General features: G+C 35.1%; 1 protein-coding gene across 3 annotated transcripts; it reads right to left on the reverse strand.

The window, feature by feature from the left end:
* Positions 1-1,133: 1,133 nt before the first annotated feature.
* On the reverse strand, positions 1,134-16,427 carry LOC115965924 (formin-like protein 20). 3 transcript variants are annotated; one of them, XM_031085240.1, is made up of 17 exons: positions 15,855-16,427; positions 14,017-14,720; positions 13,717-13,938; positions 11,448-13,639; positions 11,146-11,275; positions 9,817-9,888; positions 9,021-9,119; positions 8,664-8,705; positions 7,973-8,053; positions 7,823-7,873; positions 7,656-7,737; positions 6,103-6,197; positions 5,573-5,644; positions 5,378-5,494; positions 3,567-3,635; positions 3,407-3,473; positions 1,134-2,103 (listed from the first exon to the last, which is right to left on the reverse strand). In XM_031085240.1, exons 1-17 carry the CDS (start codon positions 15,925-15,927, stop codon positions 1,952-1,954), a joined length of 4,320 nt encoding a protein of 1,439 aa, XP_030941100.1. In that variant the 5' UTR covers positions 15,928-16,427; the 3' UTR covers positions 1,134-1,951. The 3 variants fall into 3 exon arrangements, 2 of the variants coding, with proteins under 2 accessions (XP_030941100.1, XP_030941099.1); XM_031085239.1 differs by having other exon boundaries at positions 13,717-13,941; XR_004086224.1 differs by lacking the exons at positions 1,134-2,103; positions 3,407-3,473; positions 3,567-3,635; ... (1 more) ...; positions 5,573-5,644; positions 6,103-6,197 and having other exon boundaries at positions 7,699-7,737; positions 7,968-8,053; positions 13,717-13,941.
* Positions 16,428-22,438: the final 6,011 nt, after the last annotated feature.

Genomic DNA, 22,438 nt, shown 5'->3' on the forward strand with positions numbered 1-22,438 from the left:
TTAAGTCCTGTATCAGCTCAGTGTTGCTGGCACAGTGGCACTTACCATATTATCAAATCTTGTTTATAATTAACTAAACTAACTACCAGATATTCTCAAAAAAACAAAAAAAACAAAAAAAAAAAAAAAGGATCTAGGTATAAGGAAATTAAAGCATCAGGCCAAACCTATGGTGTGCCCTCCATGTAACGTGCCACTTGGCTGTTAATACTGAAAATAGTGTTATTGAAACTTATCTAAAAATTATTGCACTTTTAAAAAAAATTAAGTTGAATTCTTGATTTTTAATTTAACCTTAATATGTCGACCTAAAATCATAAATTTAATTGTCAAAAGTCTTGTAACTCAACTGACACTTTTTAGTGTGAGCAATTCACATTGTTGAAAATGCAACAATATTTTGATTTAAAAATAATAATAAATTAATAAACACGACGACTTTCAAATAAATTTCAAATTCAAATATTTTTAAATTTTTAATTAGAATATAATTTTCGGCCAATAAGTAAGAAATGGGATCATGGGATCCGCCTTGGATCACTTATGGACAAATTTCTTTCCATATGACAGAAAAACTTGACATCAAACCAATGAGTTCAAATTTAACTCAACATCAAACAAGAACTCATCAAACAAAGTCACCACCTGCCCAACTAGAATGCCCAAAAAAAAAAAAAAAAAAAAAAGAGGATAGCATGTCAGCATCTAGTTCTAATTTAAATTCCAATATTTCTCCAATTCAACCACTCTGATTTCTAACATGACTTCATTTTCCATGCTTCGAGGATGCTCAACTGCTCAACTTAGCATTCGGAAGCTCAAACAGTTCCTTAATGGCAAGGCACTACTTAACTACAGGAACTTCCCATAAAAAATGAAGACCAAACAAGATGAAACCGCAGAATCCTCCCTCTTTTTCTTATCCCCTTTCTGTCGGTGGACAAAAGGCAGCACAAGCTTGAGCTTGCATAGGTCTATTCATATGTAAATCTGCAGGCTAAATTCTTTAATCTACAACTTAGATGCAGAAAATCGAATAGCACGCACACTCCATCGCAAGTGAAAAATATAACAAATGAAAGTCTGAATAACATAAGGCGATACTAGTTGAGACTCAGGTGCAAGCAGAGAGGAAGAGAGAAAATACAAGAACCTTGACATTTTATGAATGAGAATATTTTAACAATGAATCAAATGAAAGAAGCAAGAAATTTCTACTCGCTGCCTATATTTTGTTTATGTTACAATTACACTAAGAGAAAGCCCGTCTTCTAACTTCTAACTTCTCTTTCTCAACCTGACACCTATACAATATCTTTCGTGACGGGTGGTTCCTATCAAAATCTCAACTAAAAGGAAAAAAAACAAAAATGAAAACTAACTTTTATGTTACATGAGAAAGAATGAATTCTAAGGGGAGCTTTGTACAAGGTTTAATGATACAGTTGGGCTTTTGTACTTTACAATCCCCAAGGTATCTGCTCTGGCGCCAAAAAAAAATGCCAAATGAATAGTGAAAGCAGAAACCAATGCGATCATGAAAACCGACCCACGGTTAAAGAATTACTTCTCAAAAATGGTGCTAGAGGAGCCCCAAGCCATCACCTTGATAGCAGTCGTTCCTACATGGGACACCTCTGCTTCTTAGTCAACGATGGCAACCACCCAATGTTTTTTGATGCTTGGTCTTGTCTGCAAGGTATCTAACGTGATTTATCAATGGACCATGATCATCTGATTGAAAATCAGATCAGCTTGTTCTAAGACTTCTGCACAGTAGGACTGTGCACCCCAAGGAGCACTACTGCATCATTTAAAGCATTGTGAAAGGCTCCGACTGTCCAAACAAGCTTTCCTTTGCCATCATCTAGTTACCAACATTGGGGCAGAGCTCTGCTGTATAGCAGGAGCTAAATTTCGTATGCAGGGGTGGGTAAAAGTCAATCTTCACCTATCTTGCTGCCCTCCTAGTAAGGTTAATGCCCTTTGCCTTATCCATTTCGGCCTCCTTGTCAGCTTTCTTCTTCTCCAATTCAACCTGCTTGCAATTCTCTTCATGTGCTTTCCGAAACAACCTTACAAAATTTAGGAGGGTCGCAGTAACTGCATTTATTGATGTAGCATTCAGATTAACCATTACCACACAGAAGTAACAAATGAGGGAATCAAATCATTTGAATTCTCTTTAATGATGGGTCATGATTATGTTAAACCAAAAGGGTTACACCACTAAATTAAAGTTCCATTAGATTAATATTTTGCACCAGATATAGCTTTTTTCATGTATGTATACCTGTATATGTGTTTATCAAACAAAAAAAAAAAAAAAAGAATACCTGTATATATGATGAATGTATGCAATATATGTATATCTGTACAAACACAAATTAAACTACAAATAATCAGAGGATGATAGAGCAATGTGGATGCCATTGAAGAAATGAGTGTTCACAGTGAGATCGTGCTAGGACGCCCTTAGGGGTTCTACAGGTTTAATTTTCCCTTAGAAGAGTATCTGGATGGCTAACCCATGGGAAAACGCTAACAAATTCTGACCCGCAAGAGGCACATTTTGATAGTTGATTGGTGTTGTATGTGTAAAATTCATGGGGAATTGATCATATTGAGGTTAGTTACAACAGCACAGCCAAGTTAAGGTGTGGTGAGCCTTGCCCTTGTGCATCATGTGGAAGCTGTGGTACGAAAGAAATAGGAGGATCTTAGATAGAGGCAAACGTCCTGCCTATGCTATCAAAGAGCATATATTGCAGACCATGTTTGATTGAATGTGTGCTCTAGGCAGAATCCCTTCTATGTCTTCTGTTGATTTTATTGACTATCTTTCTTTGAGAGTTGTATTTTTTGGAAAGGGCTTGTACACATGCTATTATGTGTCATTCCCTTTTCCTTTTCTAATAAAACTTTTACTTACAAAATAAAAGTCTCTCTCAAGCAATATATGTAGTCCTCTATATTCAGTAATATCAATGTTATTAAATCCTTTATTGTCTTTAAAGACTTATCTCCACTTGAAATCCTATTTACAAGATTGGCCCATAATCTAGAGGATGCATTATGGCTCCTCCATGAAAACATGTGGTACAAAAGAAGGAAGAAAAAAAGTCAAGAAAGATGTAAATTCCCTAGGGACATCCAAGACATACAATCGCTTAATTCTATTAAGGAAGCATCCAAACTCTTTCTAGCAAAAATTATACATCCAATAAATAAGGTATAAGTATGGATTAGTCCATTTGACCATAAGGAAAAGACCAATAAGTCCTAATAGAGCACTTACTGATACAATGAAAATAGATTAGGATTTATTTGTCTTTCTTAAGGAAAAGTAAGACATACCCGTACTTTTATAATCATTAAATGGGCAGATGTCATATCCATAACTTACCTTGTTCAAATGGGCAACGGGCAGGGTCCTCACCAAAATATAGTGCAAGTGCATCTGCATTTCTTCCCTGTCCACCAAAGGAATATTCAAGAAACGTAATAAACTCTTCACTTCATTAGATGATGTATTTGAAGTGGTAGTTTATATCATATCAACTTACCACCACAGAGTATAGATTTGTTACAGATGCCACCTCTGTCTCGGCAACGCTGATGAATTCTTTCAATGTCTGGAATAAAATATAAGAACTGTAAGGCTTTGTCTGGTTGTGGGAATAAAAAAGATTTAGTTTTCCCTCGTATGTATTTGGTTGGGGTAGAAAAGTGAAAAAGATGAAAAACTCTTTTTTATTATTGAGAAGAAAAATGAGATAATAGAAAATGGTGTTTGTATATAAATTTACTCTCATGCCTCTATTGTATTAAAAAAAATTAATAGTTTATAAGGGAAAAAAAAAAAAAAAATTAACGTGGAGGGAGGAGAGGGCCATATGGGTAACTTCCCATCTAAGCCCCTCTTTCTCCCCTATTTTCTCCCCAATTTGGGGAGAAAACAAAACACCCCAAAATGGTGGGCCCAATGAGAAATCACCCATGCCACCACCAAAATCAACCGCCCCAACCAAAACAGGGCCTTGGACGTTAAAAAAATACAAGCAAATCCAGCGATAAAAAAAAAATGTGCATATTTTATGGCAAATGGAAAATCAATGGATAACATTTTTTGCAAGTCAAATGTTATGACTTGAAAGGACTTTCTAAGGGACAAAAAGAAATTTCAGGGTAAATGTTTTATAATAAAGACCCACAACAACCACCACATTCCCCAAATATTATAACTACATTTAAATCTAAACATCATTGCTGATCAAATGCCAGAAGCATTGAATTATAACAGTGTCATTAATGACCAAATCCTTGTTATCTGTAAATAAATACAGTAGGAAAAAAATACATGGGAAAAGAAACATATCTAACACCATAAACACAAAATAGAATAGATATGCAGCAAAGCCGCAATCTTGGGAAAGGATGTACTTCATAGTTGGATGACCTTTGGATTAAGGAACACTGAAATGAAAAGATTACATATTCAAAGCGGTACAAGGGTATATGAATTGTAAGTAAATTGATCAACCCATATATCCCAAAATATTTATAAGTTTGCAAACAGCATGCATTTTAATGAAACAAAATAAACATAACAATCTACCTAAAAATAACCTTAGGTTGGCCAAAAAAGGTAGGCTCTAATTGACCACTCCCTTCCACACCCCCTCCCCCCCCCCCCCCCCCCCCCCGGGGGGGGGGGGGGGGGGGGGGGGGAAACTAGATTCATAGTTAAGGGTAAGATAGAAAGCTGAACTGATAAAGGCTTTTATTTTTTAGAAACTTCCATATGCTTTGGGACAATCCAAAAAAGAAATAACCCCCTTTTATTTTGGGATGGAGAGAGTATGTAAAAAAGTACTTATGCAATCAAATAATAACACATAACAACAACAGTGAGCAAGCCTTAGTCCCAAAAGTTTGGAGAATCAAAGAATATAGATGAACTATTACAGAAAATTTCATATTATCAACAGAAAAAGTAAACTACGTATAGAAAATTATCAGCTCTAGATAATAATAGTATCTTAGCCTAGTGGTATTGAGGATGTTAATGGATCAGGTCCAAGCACCATGCATGCCCTAAAGGATGATGCCCCCCCCCCCCCCCCCCAAAAAAAAAAAAAAAAAAAAAAAAAAAAAACCTCTTACACATTATAATTCGAAATTTTCAAGGCATAAATTTTAGACTTTCTAATTGACTGACAAATTACCACACATGCCTGAAAACAAGTAATTGTCTTAAATTTCTCCCATATATTTGTATTTCCCTAAGTTGTTAATGCACAAACATGTCATTAGGACACATATAGATAGTAAAAAGAATACTAAAGAATAAGCACTTGACAAAAAGACTACAAACCTTACGGAAAACTTCAGACACAGGGCCATCATTTTCAGACGCAGTCAGCTCCTGCTTGACCTTTTCTAGTCCCTTGATTATAGCTTGCATTTCTTCTGCTAACGACTTCAATTGTATCTACAAGGAAGAAAGACACAATGTAAACATCACTAAAAGACAATACTTGAGATCAAGAACAAAAAAACAAATGGTCACCTTAGTTGCAGCTTCCAGGTTAACAAATTCCAGGTGAAAATCAAGTAGTTCAGCTGAATTAGAAGCCAAAAGCTGAGTGACAAGAAAACCAAAATGGAAATTTAGGCATAGAAGGATAACTGCCAGCAAAAGACATCAGCGGTGAAGGAACTTATGTGCAGGAAAACTTAGTATGAAAAACACAAATCAAGTAGTTGTAGTTACACCAAAGCCAATAGGGCACTAGTACAAATTAACCAAAATTTCCTAAAGCTTGTTGCTATATTGTTTACTATGATCCAACAAAGTACTAGAAAAATTCATTTCATTTACAACCCCTACCAACTCAACTTTATTTAAAATAACTCAATTCATTTAGTTCAGTTCATATGCTCTTGGTTCGTTGTGAACTGATCTACAAAATCATTTAGGTCAACTCGACCTGAACACATGGATGAACAACCCAATTCGGCCCAGGTTGCACTCTTCTGATGAGCCACAAAAATGATATTGATATGCATAACAATAACAACAAAATGTAGGGACCATACCTTGCAAAGATAATGCATAAGTGTCATCTTACTGTTGGAAGCACGTGTGTCAGTGAGCTTTAAAAGACTGTCCAACTTGAACCCAATTGCAGAACCTGTATAATTTGGGATCATTTGATGATTTAGATTAGCCAGCAAGGTGACAACAAGAACAAAAAAAAAAAATTGACATCAAATCAACTCCAAAAAATCCCATACATTGAGAGCAAATAAGACATGTCATCAATGCAAAGAAGTTCACAGAGGACCCAAAGAATAGGGTATCATGTAGGATGCAAAAAACAACAACAATAATAACAGTAATTTTTTATTAGTACTGTTACTTATAAATAAATAAAAAAGTTAAAAAATTTATTGGTACTGTTGCAACAATAATTATTTAAAGAAAAAAAAATCCTAACTACGAATCCATGAACAAGTTTAGGTTTTTCTTTCCCAATTTTTAATTTCGGCAACTTTTCACATATCCCATGCATGAAGCATGAGCCTCTGGAAATGAAAGTTGCACATCATCAACAACACAACAAAGCCTTAGTCCGAAAATTGGGGTCAGCTATGAATCCTTGACAAATTATATTGGATCAGCCACATAAATTCTTTTCCTCCATTCTATCCTAGTTGAAATCATGCTCTCCATTACTTCCCTAAATTACATGTCATTTTTTATTACTTCTAATAAAGTTATTTTTGGCATTCCTCTACCTTTTTTCATTCCCTCAACTCACTCTTTCTTACCAGTTCATTACTTACTCTCCTTTGGACATGACCAAACCATTTCAAACAACTCTCCCTATCTTTTCATCAATAGGGGTACCCCTATCTTTAAAAGGATTTCCTCACTTCGAATCCTCTCTTTCTGTGTATTCTTGCTTATCCATCTCAACGTTCTTATTTCCGCTTTTATGGATATGTTGCTTCTTAACCACACAACATTTGATAACATAAAGCATAGCTGACTATAGTCATATAGCAGTCTTATAAAAATTTTCCCTTTAACATTATAGGTATTTTGCAGTCACACAATACTCCTAATGCGCCTCTCCACTTCATCCACCCTACTCTTATCCTATGATTCACATCCTCTTCAATCTCCCCATCTTTATGAATTATTGATCCAAGAAAAAGAAAAATTATTGATCCAAGATATCAAAAACTCTCGCTCTTTAGTATCTCTTCGTCATCAAGTTGTACCCCCCTTTGTCTTTATTTCTACTTTTACTGAACTTACATTCCATGTACTCCGTTTTAGTCCTACTTTAAAAGGTTGCACATAGATTACCATAAAAGAGTTCATTTAACAAGTAAATATCAGTGAATACCAAAAGGCTAAAACTCAGCCACGTCAACTCCAGAGAGCATTAAATAGATAGCAGTATAGAGAATTTACAAAAAAAATCTTCTCATCATAATTTTTAAGAAACTGAGGTTGTTGGTAATGACATTAGCTAATTCTTCATAATGGAGTGCGTATAAACCTCCTTAAGCAAGATAGAAAAGAAAACCTCGAATACACAATGAACTAACAAAGGAAATATAAAAATGAAGATCCTTACCCCTTGCAGTTCCTTGGTTCAATGTATTCCCAATGAAAAGAATAAGCTTCATAATCTCCTTCAGTTTCGTTGATTTCCTGACCTAATTAGCCAACAAAGGTGTACCTAAGTTCAAAAGAGAAGTATAGAGACTGAACTGGAATGATTGATAATCATTAGCAATATACCTCTTCACATGCAGAGTTTACAGTGTTTAAACTCTTTTTAAATTCTGAAATCTGCCCAAAAAAAAGTCCAACAATAAGACAACTACAGCAAAGACTAATCTATGACATTTAAAAATAAATCTAAATCAAACATTGCAGATACCACCAAACCTGAGAGCTGAACTGAATCTTGAAAGAGAATACTCTTAATTTTGACTCCACCCGAGGCACTTTCATCAGCTCCAAGAAATACTGAAACATAAAAACACATAATAAATAAATTCTTACAACATGTCCCAACCATATAATTAACAGAAAATAAAATCAAATACAAATTTTATCTAACAAAAAACAAGAAAGTGACATTTCCACAACTAAATGAACATCATATATAAGAAAAACAGTCAAATTTGGAAAATATTTTATGAAAATTAAACACATGAAAACTTCTCGCTTAAAGGGGCAGCTCGTGATTCTATTTGATTACTACAAAGTCTTTATTGAACAGAGAGAGATGACTGAGTAAAACAGATGGGCAAACACTTCTATTTTGAGACCAAAGCCACCATCAGAGCACTTTTTTTACACTAATTTAGTGAGAAAAGTATCCACTGTTAAATTAACCTACAGTGGAGAGAGATACTTCACATAATTTTAATATAACGGAAAAAAAGACAAGACCATATCACCTTTCAGAATAGTTACATGACTAGTAAAATACTGCAGGAGATACACAATAATACATAATTTAATAAAAAATAGCACTTATCAAAGTACAACAGATTGACAAGATGCTAAAGATTGTGATTCAGTATCCAATAACAAATAACAAGATCTGGTCAACTAAAAAACTTTTGCAGACCTGTTCGCACTTTCCCAGATTTTCCATGTCGCCTGTGTAACCCTAAAAAAACATAATACAAAGAAATCAAAATCCAATAAAGAAAAGAAATGGTGACAGACTATATACTCAAACCAAATAGCCAATGAGCTCTAGCTCAGCTAGCACCACCTCCCCTTATAAGTTACTTATAGGTGAGGTTGAGGTTGTGGTTCAAGACCCATCGGGTTTGTGTGTAACTTACAAATAAATAAATATGCTCTTAACCGAATAAATATGGCAAAAACTATCTTCAATGTGAAAAGAATTATAAATAAAAAAAATTAAAAAAAGCTAAGAGAAAATAAAAGGAAATGATAAATTATTTGAAAGCATCACCTTGAGAAGTTCCATCTCCTCTTTGGTAGGGCAAAATTTTATGAGATTCTCCACCTGATCAACATCTAATACTGACTCATCCAATGCTAAAACTGCAGCCTGACCATATGCAAATCGGTAGATTGTTAGCTCATACCCATTAGAGAATGTTCAGTAAACGCATTACCAGCCAAATTCAACCATAAGTTTACTGAACAGTTTACAGAACCACAGATCATTTTGATTTTAAAAATAAGCAATAGCCATCAGTAAGTTTAAAACATACCTAAAATTAATTTAAAACAATAATTCTTTCGTTTACCAGCATACTAAATACTACTATCTACAAATCAAGACAACAAACAAGCCACTCATTTACTCTTTTTTTTGGGACCATTTTAAGAACATTTTGTTTCCAAATCTATCCATAAGCTTTTAAAAATGAAAGAAGTTCCAATTCTTTAACAAAACTCTGACATTTGACCCTATAAAAATGTTTCCAATAGGTGTAGTTGTAGAAAAAACGTAAGTCCTTCCTATAAATATATATGTCATTTTTAGAGTTTCAGTGGGTGCATCTCATGGAAATGTGGGTCTGCTGTTGATCTCTCCCCCATACAAATACTGAGTTAAAATAGTTTCACATCAAACATCATGTATCTATCTCAGAAATTTCAATAAAAAAAATTTCGTTACCTATCAAAAAAAATCTATCTCAGAGAGAATCATGTCTTCCTCTACAAATCACACACACGGGCTCGCGCCCGTGCACACACACACGCGCACACACAAAAGTTATATGAGGACAAGAGCATACCATCATATCAGAAAGCGGCATCTTAACTTTTGTGAGCATAATTTCAGTGTTGTTGGCTCTCCTCAGATCAATCTACAATCCATAATGAGTAACTTTATTAAGAACAAGAGATATAATATCAGAATATCTTAATGCAAAAGTGTTTCATGATAAATTCAGCTTTAATCATCAACACCTAACAAGCATCACTAATACAAATCGTAAAAATTTCCACTAATGAATTCTACCACCAATAGAGTGGAAGCAAGGAATACAAATATATTTTTGTATCCAACATATACTATTCTTGCTATCATCTATTGTATGCCTTCTTTTTTCATTCAAAATATGTTGAAGTAAAATAAAAATTCCAACATATACCATTAATACTTTCTTGAGCATAAGAAAAGCATGACGTAAATATTAATTTTCTTGCATTTACAAAGTTGATGTGGCTAACAATACATATAGTGTTCTTCTGAATCATATGTGCATGTGTACTGACTTTTTTATGATAAGTAATTAATTGAAAAAAGGAAGCTCATGTACACAGGATTATACATAAACTAACCTAAAGAATTACAATGAAAAAAGATTAGGCTTTAAAAGAAAGAGAGCAAATGAAATCTACAACTTAGTGCTCCTCACTAGTTCTGACAAGACAAGACCACTCAAGCAACACACTCTCTAAAAAGAATACTTCAACTCCACACAAACATGCTATATCAAAGATTAGTTAATTTTAGTATCTCATCAAAATTTGGTGAAATATCAGAGATTAGTTTATTTCAATCCCATGAGTCTATGAGAGTGTCATCTGTATTACCTATCAACAAAAGAGGGATCAAATTTCTTATAAAGAGGATGGTGGAATACTCAAGGAAAAAAAATTTAGTTCTAAACTGTAGCTCTTTTCTCACAATCTGAGAGCTAAAAAGAAGTGGCTATTCTTTAAATTCCTAATGCCAGAAACTAGACATGATATGATTTTTTCCTCCTGTTGAATTATAGCTATTTGATGATGCAATTATTTAAGTATTTTTAATATTGAAAATTGCCTCAGATCGAGAATCAGCCATAAATCACATAAGACTAGAACTTTTAACTTGGTCTGAGATCAGATGAAAGTGTTTTAAGTAAACAGAAACTTCTTCACAAGAAATTGCATCTTAAAATTATCTACCAAAGAAGCAAAAACTTAAGTGCTGACAATAAAATCAGACATCATGTCATTGGCAGGAACCCCCCCCCCCCCTTCTCCACAAAAATGAAAAATAAATAAATAAATAAAACAAAAAAAAAAAAAATCAAGAAATGAATTTCTAGAGCATCAACATTATATCAGATTACCAGGTGGACTTTCTCAGTTTTTGATCCAACAGATTTGCGTCGCGCCCCAGATTTGCCTCCAGCATCAGCAGGTTTTGGAACTGTTGCAGAGAAAAGGCTCTCTAACTCTGACACATCAAATCCTGGTGCACTAAGATAAAAGGACACAAAAGTACTGATCATGAAAGGAAGAATACTATTAAAAAATGAAAAAGGCAAATATATCATCTTTTGGAATTGAAGCTACAATATTTTAGAAAGAAGAATAAATCTGTTATGTAAAAGCAAGTAAAAGAATGGATCAGCGAGAGAAGTTAGAATACATTTGAGTCTCTCCATATCTTTGCAATTCGTCCCACAAACTTCCTTGCAAAGCCCTGGTAACCTTGCTCCAATGCAAAGGCTTCAAGGAGGATCTTCGAGGAGCTGTAGCAGTTGCCCCCATCCCAAAAGGACGTGATAGTCCACGCCCTCTCCCAGAAGGTAGGCCTCTTGCATCAGCTCCAATATTGGGTCCTTTGGTGCCAAATGGTGGAGGAGGAGGTGGTGCACCACCTGGAGGTCTAGGTGGAGCTGGAGGACCAGGTGCACGAGCTCCTAGAGGAGGTGGAGGAGGTGGTGCTCCATGCAATGGGGGAGGTGGGGGAGGTGCGCCTCGGCCTATAGGGGGTGGAGGAGGTGGGGCACCACGCATTGAAGGAGGTGGTGGTGGGGGGGGTGCTCCACGCATTGGAGGAGGTGGTGGAGGTGGCACTCCACGCATTGGAGGTGGTGGAGGAGGAGGCGGTGCTCCGCGCACTGAAGGAGGTGGTGGTGGTGGAGGTGGTGGGGCCCTGCATGCTGAAGGAGGTGGGGGAGGTGGGGGAGGTGGAGCTCCACGCATTGGTGGTGGCTGTGTAGGTGAAGCTCCAAATGGTGGAGGTGGTGGTGGTGGTGGTGGTGGACCTCCGCGTGAAGGAGGTGGAGGTGGTGGAGGTGGAGATGGAAATCCATACTTAGGAGGAGGTGGTGGAGTACCGTGCATGGGGGGAGGTGGTGGAGGAGGGGGAGGAGGAGGAGCTGGAGAACTTTTCACTGTTGCAAATGCAGTAGTACTATTTTGCCTGCTAGATGGGGGAAGAGGGGGAGGAGGAGGAGGTGGTGGAGGAGCTGTGTGGTGTAAACTAATCCCAATGTTGTGTTTATTAGACAATGAAAGCAATGAAGGTAGAGGAGGCGGTGGAGGTGGAGGTGGAGGTGGGGAATTTTTTGACACAACATTACCCATGATTGAAGGAGGCAATGATGGAGGTGGAGGAGGCGGAGGTCTAGCAACTACCTGCAAAGGTTGTGAAGGTGGTGAAGGCCTGGGTGGCAAAGTAGACAATGAATATATGTTAGAAAATGGTGGAGGTGGAGGTGGAGGTGGAGGTGGAGGTGGAGGAGGAGGTGGAGGAGGGGGCAGTGCTTGCAGTGGGCTGAGATGCAGTTCTTGAGTTGGTGAGGAAGAATATTTCTCTTGAATTGGTGGTAATAATGATGGTGTGCAGGAGGCAACTTTCCCTCGTGCAGAGTCTGAAGGCTTCACAGGATCCACATTTTGACTTTTCAGCTCATTGCCCACATCATTTGAAACCACAGAGGCAGGGGTAGCAGTAACAGCAGATGTCTTTGATTTGGAACCTGCATTCGAATCCTTCAAAGGAGCATTATTGCCAAGAGCAGCTGGTGCGCTATTATATCTTGAAGGTGGATATGAAACATGCATTGAATTAGTGTAAGAGCCTTTATTAGTAGGGATCCACCTAGATACTGCATTTGGCTTTGCTAGTTTTACATGAGGTGCTTGAGGTTCTTGCAGTTTAGTCTTTTGTTTGGAAACTGTATCTGCAGCTGATTTCGTATTTACAGTAGCTAGTTTCCTAGGCGCAGTAGACAGTAATTTATCAGATTTTTGTCTAGGGACATCAGCAATCAACTTGTCTTGGGGAACCTTGGAATCTAAATTCTTCTGTGTAACAGCATTTTCTCCATCACCTCTGTCTTGCATCCTCTCCAATTTGCCAGAATAATCTTCGGTCACTTCCTTAGTTTGCACATCAGTATCAGCTACCACTGAATTTAACTTGATATCACCATCATCAACAGCAATGTCTTTTACCACCTGAAGATCAGAATCCACCTGCTCATCCAGCTTATACTTCACATCATCAACAGCAATGTCCTTCACTGCATCAATAGTGGAATCTACCTTTCCATCCTGTTTGTGAGTTCCATCATCCGATGCACAGTCTTGAAATGTATGAGGATCCAAATCCTCTTTCCAGACTTCTTTATTATCCGTATCATTCGGTATATTGTCCTGACCCACATTATTATAATCCCCCTTCCCTTCCTGCCCATCTACTACATTGCTAAAGATCTCTTCAACCTCAAAAAATTCCTCAGGTGAAGCACTTTCCATCTCATTTCCATCTTCACTGGCTACAACAGTGGTAAGAGTAGGCACAACAGCATCAGCATCTGAAAAAAGTACCTGATACACATATGAGAATGAATTCAGCTCCTACAGCTTCAGAAAAGGACATTCACAGAGAAATAACAATAACTTACCTCTGCTCGAAAGTCCTTGGGGAATTGATCCTTGGCATCCCACAGAACATCAATTTCATCACGGTTGAGTATCAGAATACTTGATCGCACAAAAGCTGTGTGGAACATTAGTCTGAACATCATTTCCTCATGCACCAGATCTTCATCCAAATGGACGCACTCAAGAACAACATCCCCTTGAACACGGCAGTGAATATCAATTTTCACCAGCATACATTCTGCCTGCTGTTAGAGTTCATAAGAACACTTTTATATATGGTAAAATCACCTTTCAGTTTAATGTCGTGACTTAGAAATTACCTGTAGGTAGTGTCGCACATGTTTTTTCGTCTTTGAAGTCGAAAACAAAAGCTTAGAACTTCTATTAGCAGGTGTTGAAGGGTCCTGACCATAAACACGTATAACAGGCCTGCAACCTTTTCCCCCATCTAAAAGTGGAAGAACTCTGAGTATCAGACAATCCAAAAGTAAAGGTGTATCTGATGGAGGCCAATCAGAACCCAAATTTCTTCTGGAAATATACTGAAGATATCTCATCTGAGAAGGCTGTGGATTTAAAGGAGACAAAAGATGAAGAAGTTCCTTAGGTGCTTGCTTGTAGACCATGTCAAGAGTCTTCTGCTCCCCATTGTACTGTTTACGGTATAACAGAAGACCAGCTAGCATGAATGCAAGCACAGGCCAACCTCCTCTTTCACAGTGCATCAACAGCACGTTTTGTTGTCCTTCTAACGACAACCAGCTTTCACTTGATCGAAGGAAGTGATGGATCATCTCCAACGGCAGCAGAGGACACCCCTCATATTGCCGAGGATAGTCCATAACTGTCATGTCATACTGAGACAGTATATCTGAAATTTGGCTTCGCCTATCCCCTTCTCTAAAGTTGAACACCATAAAAGAAGCATCAGGAAAGTGGTCCTGTAGCTGCGCTACAATGCCACCCATGTACACTCTGTACTCATCTTCTTCCAAAACATCCGTGGAGAAGCAACAATCAAACACTAGAAAAGAAGAAGATGGAAAATGAGACAATCAGCACCCATCATTGATAATAGGATCTTCAAAAGTAAAATAAATGACTACAGAAGAAAGTTCAGACATTCAAACGAAACTGACAAGACCATCGAATGGAAAAAATGACAAAATCCTCTTGCATATATAGAAAACACAGGAACAGCTTAAACATTTGTGCTCAGAAGAAGTTTCTTTTAAAACACACACACATAAAACAGTTTTCAAGGGAACGCTCATGAAGATCCAGCCCATGCTAAACTTTTCTAAAAATTTACACACCAAATTACTGCTCTCACTAGCACCAAAAGAACACCCTCTGTGTTAAAATTATTAAACGGAAACGGAAAGCACTTGCATGCCAGTTTCTCCAAATGCAGTTATCATGCATTACACAGCAAAACCATCCACATTTCTGATAATCTTCTGAACGGTTGCTTACTTTTCCTCAGCTCGATTCCTATTCATCTTTTTCAGGTCTACTTCTCAAGAGAAACTTCCGTCCCTCCCTCATACATATGATTTTTTTTTTTGTTGGTAAGTTACACACACCTAGTGGGTTACTTAAATGTGGCCGACCCTAACTAATCTATTGTAAGTTACAAGCAAACCCAGCGGGTTGTTGAAGTCACGACCTTGCTCTTACAAAGGGAGTTGCTACCATTACCATTTGAGCTAGAGCTCATTGGCAAGAGCTTGCTTACTTCATCAATCCAAACTCATAAACATGAATTACAGTCAGCTTGCTCCGCCATTAAACTCCATTTACTAGCACAAGCTACATTATACTCTGATAAACTCAATCTAATGCCCTAGATATACACTCAAATTCTACCTTCTCAATTTTATTGTATAAGAGAAAATTACAACAAAATTCTCAACAAGTAGCAAACTACTTCCCAACACCCACCACCAAAAACAAAAATTGAAAATCAATGGCACTATTCACTACACATTGTTTCAAAATGCAATGCTAGCTCCAAGTACAGAAACTCACAAAAAAACCTAAATTGCACAATCAATCACCAAACAAAAATAGCAATTCCACAACTTCAATCATTGAATTTTAGCTCTAAGGCAACGAGAAGCTCAGAAAAACAATGGAAAAAAGAGCAAAACGGTACCGTAAACTCTTTCAGAGATCTCGAGAAGCCGATCCGGCGGCTTCCGGTAAAAGAACCGTCTGAACAGCGCCATCTGATGGCGCTGTTTCTCCGTCGATCGGATCCAAACCGGAAAATCCGAACCAGCACGAATTCAAAAAAAAAAACCAGATCAACGATTCGGATGAAGAAGCTTCCAGATCTCGGAGTTTCACAATTCGACGCCAAATCAGAATTCCGCAAAATTTACTTTCCTGATGCTAATACGGCGTGGAAAATAATTGGAATTTGAGGGGGGAAAGAGGAAGGAAATAATGAAGGGAGAGGAGAAAAAAAAAAAGTAGGGAAATTAATTTCCAGAGAGAGTGGGAAAATGGGAGAGGAGTAAAGAAGAGAGGGATTTTTTATTTTCTTTTAGAGATGAGGAAAATGTAAGAAGAAGAAGAAGAGGAATCCCGTAGAATTCAGCATTGTCACATGGAAGAGAGAGAGAGAGAAAGGAAAGGAAAAATGGAAATAGAAAGAATTCAAAGAAAGGAAAGAAGAATCGTAAGTGGACAGAGTGATGAAAAGGTGAAGACTCTTACAACAACAACAACAACAACAACACCCTCATCTCCTGAAAACAACAACAATTAACAACAACAAAAATTGAATTTTCTTTTTCTTTTTTTCTTTTTTTTTGGGGTTGGGCGGGCCAGGCTTTTGAGAAATCAGACGGGTTAATGTGTTGACACGTGGTATTTTTACTTATTTTTAATTTTTTTTTTTAAAAAAAAAAAACAGTAGCAAGAGAAAGAGAAAAATGAGAGATGGTAAAAAAGTTTCTGAGTTTTGAGAAGGAAGGTTGCAGTGAATTTCATTAAAATAAATTAGGAATAAATAGCGTTGATTGGTTCATTAATTCTAAATTTGTTTTTGTTTTTTGTTGTTTTTTTAATTTTAAAATTTTAAAAATTAAACCCATCTCTCTCTCTATCTCTTTCTGTCTTCTCTCTTTATCTTAGATGTAACGTAAGCTTTCCTCCTAATTAAGTAAAAAAAAAAATACTATTTTTCCTTTTTTGTCATTTGATTTTATTCTTTTTCAAATTTCACTAATTTTTATTCTAACGGTCAATTTGTTTTTGTTTAAAACACCAAAAAATTTTTTTTTTGAGAGAAAATATGTTTACTAACAAGTTTTATTTATAACCTTTTAAAAAAATTAGGTATAGTTATATTTTTACGTAATTTATTTTTAAAAATATATAATAAATCAGTTCCCAAAAAAAATCCAAACATATGCTAAACAACAAAGAATAACATTATCCTTTTACAAGAAGCAAGCTGCGAACAAAAAACAACAACCAGCTGACACTCAAGCAACTACAAAGCCTAAATAGCATTTAGCTGAATATTCAAAGATGATTATGGATTGGGTTAAAGATCTTGATTCGACCAAAAAAGATTTGATATTTGATCTAATCAAGATATAATTTGATTTGAAAATTTTAATAATTTATATGGTATATGTTTGGATTGCGTTTTAGGCCTTTAGTTTTGGGTTTACATTTCATTTTTGTGGGTCTCGTTCACTATTCATGAGACTCACAAGTACAGAATCTAGCAAAATCAATTTTAAAATTGGGTCTCACAATATTATTCACACATTTAAAAATTATTTTGCTATAGTGTTTTTAGTTTTCAACGATAAGGGATATCCAAACAAACCCATAATACCATTAATTTGATTGATAATCAATCAATAGCAAATTATAAATGAAAACAATTTTTCTTTTCATAAAAAAGAAGTACTAAACATTTTAATGAAGCTCTATAATGGGTTTCAATTAGCTCCATTAGTAATTTTAGTGCTCAAACTTGCAATTTGATTTACCATTTAAACTAAACACATGCTAACGATCTTCTTTTGAAGATGCATGAATCCCTTTTTTTAATTTAACAAGAAAGTACATTTTATGGTTCATCTTGATATTGAACATTAATAAAATTAGAGTTACAACAATTTTACCGTGATCACCTAAAATATTAACCGCTTCACGCTTGGATCCACCTCAATCTATAATTTTATTTTTACTAACACATGTTTGAGGCAATAGGCAGATTAGGAGGTGTTGTTAAAATTTTCATTTTTGTACTTTTTTGTTGTGATCTGCTTGAGCATTGTGGTGCACGTGCATTAGAGGTTCCGTAACTATGAAGGTTGGGTAGATTAAAGTACATTTCTAAACTTGGAAAATGATAGAATGCTACAATAGAATACTTAGGCAAAGTTGGGGAAACAAAGGTGCTCTCTTCAATCTTTATAGATATCTTTAGTGGCATTGGATGGTTGTGTACGTATTATTAAAAAAGTAACTCAATTATAAATAATAAAAATAAATAAATAAAAAGAAACAAATTTTATATAAATCTAATCCTTGGTTTAATATGGGGGGGGGGGGGGGGGGGAGGAAAAACAATAAGGCATTTATAAAAATTATATATGAATCAAGTGGAGATTATGGAGTACCTTTACTTTGTGTTGAAATTCCATCTCTTCTCTCATGTTTTTGTGTGTTTGTTTTTCAAAAAATAGAAGTAATTATTCCTTATTACGAGTGTGTTGTGTGTATACAACTTGTCTAACTTTCCTTTAAAAATTATTATGACTTTTAAGTGGAGTTTTGTAATGTATCTTTATATTAAAATTTCATCCTTTTTCCCATATGTTTGTGTGTGATTTTGCTAACAAAGAAAAAAAAAATTTATTCCATGTTGCTTAAGAGTGTGTGTTGAGTAATATAAGTTGCCCCACCTTTCATTTGAAAGTTACCCTGATTTTTTAGTGAAATTTGTGGCATGTCTTTGTGTTAGAATTTCATCCTTCTCTCTACCGCATGTGTGTGTGTGTGTGTTTCTAAAGAGGAAAAAAAAATTCGCTTCTATTAGATTCACGTTAGATAAGAAAGATAAATGAATTAAAAATAACTAGTCACTACCAAATGTCAAGAGAAGAACAAAGTTTGGTTGGAGGAAAATAGCTCTAAACCAATTTAATTCGAGCAAAACTATCTTCATAAAAAACAAAGAGAAATTTTTAAAAAATATATATAATTCAATGTTTTCATATTAAGGTTATAGTTGTATTTGATTCTTAAAAAAAAGAAAAGAAAAAAGGGTTATAGTTGTATTTTATAGGTTTACTTTTCAATTCAACCCAAAAAAAAGTTTACTATTTAAAACATGTGAATTTACACATGCAAAATTTAAAAGTATGATTGCAAACAAAGGATGGCCAGGGGGTGAGGCAAGATTAAATCATGGGTCCTCTATCCCATCTTTAAGGTGGGAAAAACCAATGTAGTGTGGGAACGTGGCAAGTCAGGTTTGAATGTATTTTATTAATTTTAATGAGATAGTTCCAACATTGTTAAGTTAAAAATAAAACATGAAGAGAAAAAGCAGCTACGTGAGTACCAAGTGAGAAAGATAAACAAATGTTTTGGAGATGATAATGAAATAGAAATAAAATATAAAATATAAAATAAATTATAACCATGATATGTACCCAAAAAAAAAAAATTAAGGGCCTGTTTAGATTGAAGAGGGAGGAGAAGTAGAGTAGAGTTTGTTGAAAATAGACTAATTTTGAATCTATTCTATTCTACTTTACTTTACTCCCCTTTCACTTTCCCTCAATTTAAACGGATCATAAATTATATATATAATTTAAATATATATTAAATAAAACATGTATACATACATTCAGGATGACACATGACAAAACTGGGTGAGACAAGCAAAACTTGTCCTTGCACTATCAGTTATTCAAGGTTAAGTAAAATACGTACAAGATAAAGTAGGGTAAAACAGATCAAACAGGATTTCGTATTTTTGTCGTTTCAACTTTCTTTTTCTTTTTTTTTTTTTTCTTTTTAGGGGAGGAAAACTTTGAAACTTCAAACGAGGAAAACACACCTTTTTAATTGACTGATTAAAAATTAATTTTTTGTTTAGAAAAAAATCACAATTATTAACATCTATATTAAAAAGAGATAAACCAATTACATTTTGATAATACCTAAAAAAAATTACATAAGATCAATATAATAGACATATTATTACTAACATATTTATTACTACTATTTATCTTTGGTTTTCTTCCCCCAATGTCCAACAAACTTTTACCCCTTGACATTGATTGAGGATTGAGCATGCATCGTGGCAATGGCAAGTTGGCAAATCCCCAAAATCCAAAAATGTTGGCGTGCAAGAATGAGTGTGATACGATTTGTGTATGTCGTCTTCTCTCTCTCTCGGTAACTTGCATCGTAGGTGCCAGACTGCCAGTCCACCACAGCATTTCACATCACATGAACTTGTCACCATAATTCAACGCCACCTTTTTCACTCAACGTTTTCCTTCTTTCTATATATATATATATATATATATATATATTTTTTTTTTTTTTTTGGGTTTTGTCGTTCGCTATTGGATGATGATGACATGATGCTTTGGGGCAACATCATTGCTCACGTGGCCTCTTTCGGTCAAACACCAAACATGTGCCAAATTATCTGATGTACACTCAACCTATAGACTCAGCTCGTTATTCTCCAATCACATAATGGCTAGTAGTATGATAATTTCTTTTTTTCTATGAACAAAAAAATATAGCTCCCAACTTCCTTATTTCGACATTACCACAATAGCATCTTATCCACTGAATCTATACCTAAAATTGCAAGCAAGAGGAACCAATGAGCCATAATTGTTATCTCAACTTTACAAAGGCACTAATGGTATGATATTGATACATTCACCACCAACAAATTTTACGATACTTTTCAAAATAGTTAAATTGGTAAGTCTTTATTAATATTCATTTAGACCCGCCATTTGATAATTTATTATCCAACAATTATAAAATCGTTTGTAAAATGAGTGACCTTAGAAATACTAATAAATTTTATAATATAACATTTACAAATTGATGTGTCAAATTGTCAATGTCACTGATAATAGCGGGTTTCAGTTAGCTCAACTGATAAAGTCTCTGGTGGTTGTATAAAAGATCTGAGGTTCAATCCCCGCCTACACCAAAAACTTATTGGTGTCTTGGTCTGATGATAAAGAGCTATCATCAGGAACGGACGCCATAAGTTGAAACTCTCTCAAAAAAAAAAATGTCACTGATAATAAAAAAGTTTTTTTTTTTTTTTTGAGAAATGAACACATACGCATAAGGAGAGTTTAATGAGTTTTAACATAAAAACACACCACAATAGATTCTCTTAAGCAATGTAGAACAATTACTAAGCAACATGGGACAAAAGTAATTCTAAAGATTCATATATTATATTTTTAAATTTCACTTATTACATTCATTGTCATATTAATTTGTAAAATTAATAATAACTTTAACATTTTGCTTGTGTGTTAGTGAAAATAATTATAAAGTTCGTATATCATGTTTTCTCCAAAAAAAAAATAAAAATCTTTGACATATCATTTTGCAAAATTTATAAGCATTTTCCTTATGTGTGTAGTGTGTTTCTTTAAAAAAAAAAAAAAAAAAAAAAAAAAAAACCTTCTGTCATCTTGCTCGTGGAAAATTTGGTGTATCGAAAGTGATTGATCCACTTTAGAAGATTCTCTTGGTTATTGGATATTAACTTTATCTAATGGATCAGACCACCGTTATCCGGTGTTTCACGAACCACTGGAAATTGCCTCAAACATGTTGGCCCCTCAAAGTGTAGGGGTGTCCCTTCCTTTGCTTTATATTTTGGCTTTTGGGTCATTTCCTAGGGCACCAATCACTGCGAGATCTTCTGTGGCACTTGCTTGGTATATAATTTTACAGATAAAGTCCCTTTAAAATATTACAAGTAAAGTGCTTAGTGCTTAGTGAATTATTACTTGCCTTCATAGCAAAAAATATGTATACCCTCTGATTAGTTAGGAATGAATGATACTGAAGACGATTAGTTGATGGGAATGATAATGAGTAATTATATAATACTTAATGAGTACAATAATGTTGTATTAATTAAATTTGTGATGAGACATGTTATTCATGGAAAATGAGCAAGTATGATATTATTGCACCCTCGAAATGCTGTATAATTTTTCTATCGATGCTCATGTTAAAACAATGAAAACACAAATTAATAATTATAGACAAATATGGTGGCTAAGATAACCTTGTAACTTAATGGACATTTCCTAGTGTTTCTTACAAAAATAGTTAGGATTTAAAATTTTCTCAACTTATTGTTGTACCGTGTAATTATCTAATTGCGGACCTAGGAAAAAAAAAAAAAAGGGGGGGGGGGGGGGGGAAGAAGGGAGAGAGATAAACACAGAGATTGAGAGTTTAATAAATTCTCAAAAAGCAATTCAACATGTATTTTGTATGTTTTAACAATTTCCAATGTTAAATACCAAATGTCCTCAGCCTCACTTAGTTTTACAAGTTGACGTATGAATATGATTATCCATAGTTTCTTTAATTTGTCTAATTATTAAGTAATTCTTCTCTCTCTCTCTTTTTGGGTGGCAAATCATTACGCTGTTCCTTGAATGATTTAATTAAGATTCTTCCCTTAACTCGATG

Source organism: Quercus lobata, chromosome 10 (assembly GCF_001633185.2).
Source record: "Quercus lobata isolate SW786 chromosome 10, ValleyOak3.0 Primary Assembly, whole genome shotgun sequence".
Lineage (NCBI taxonomy): Eukaryota > Viridiplantae > Streptophyta > Magnoliopsida > Fagales > Fagaceae > Quercus > Quercus lobata.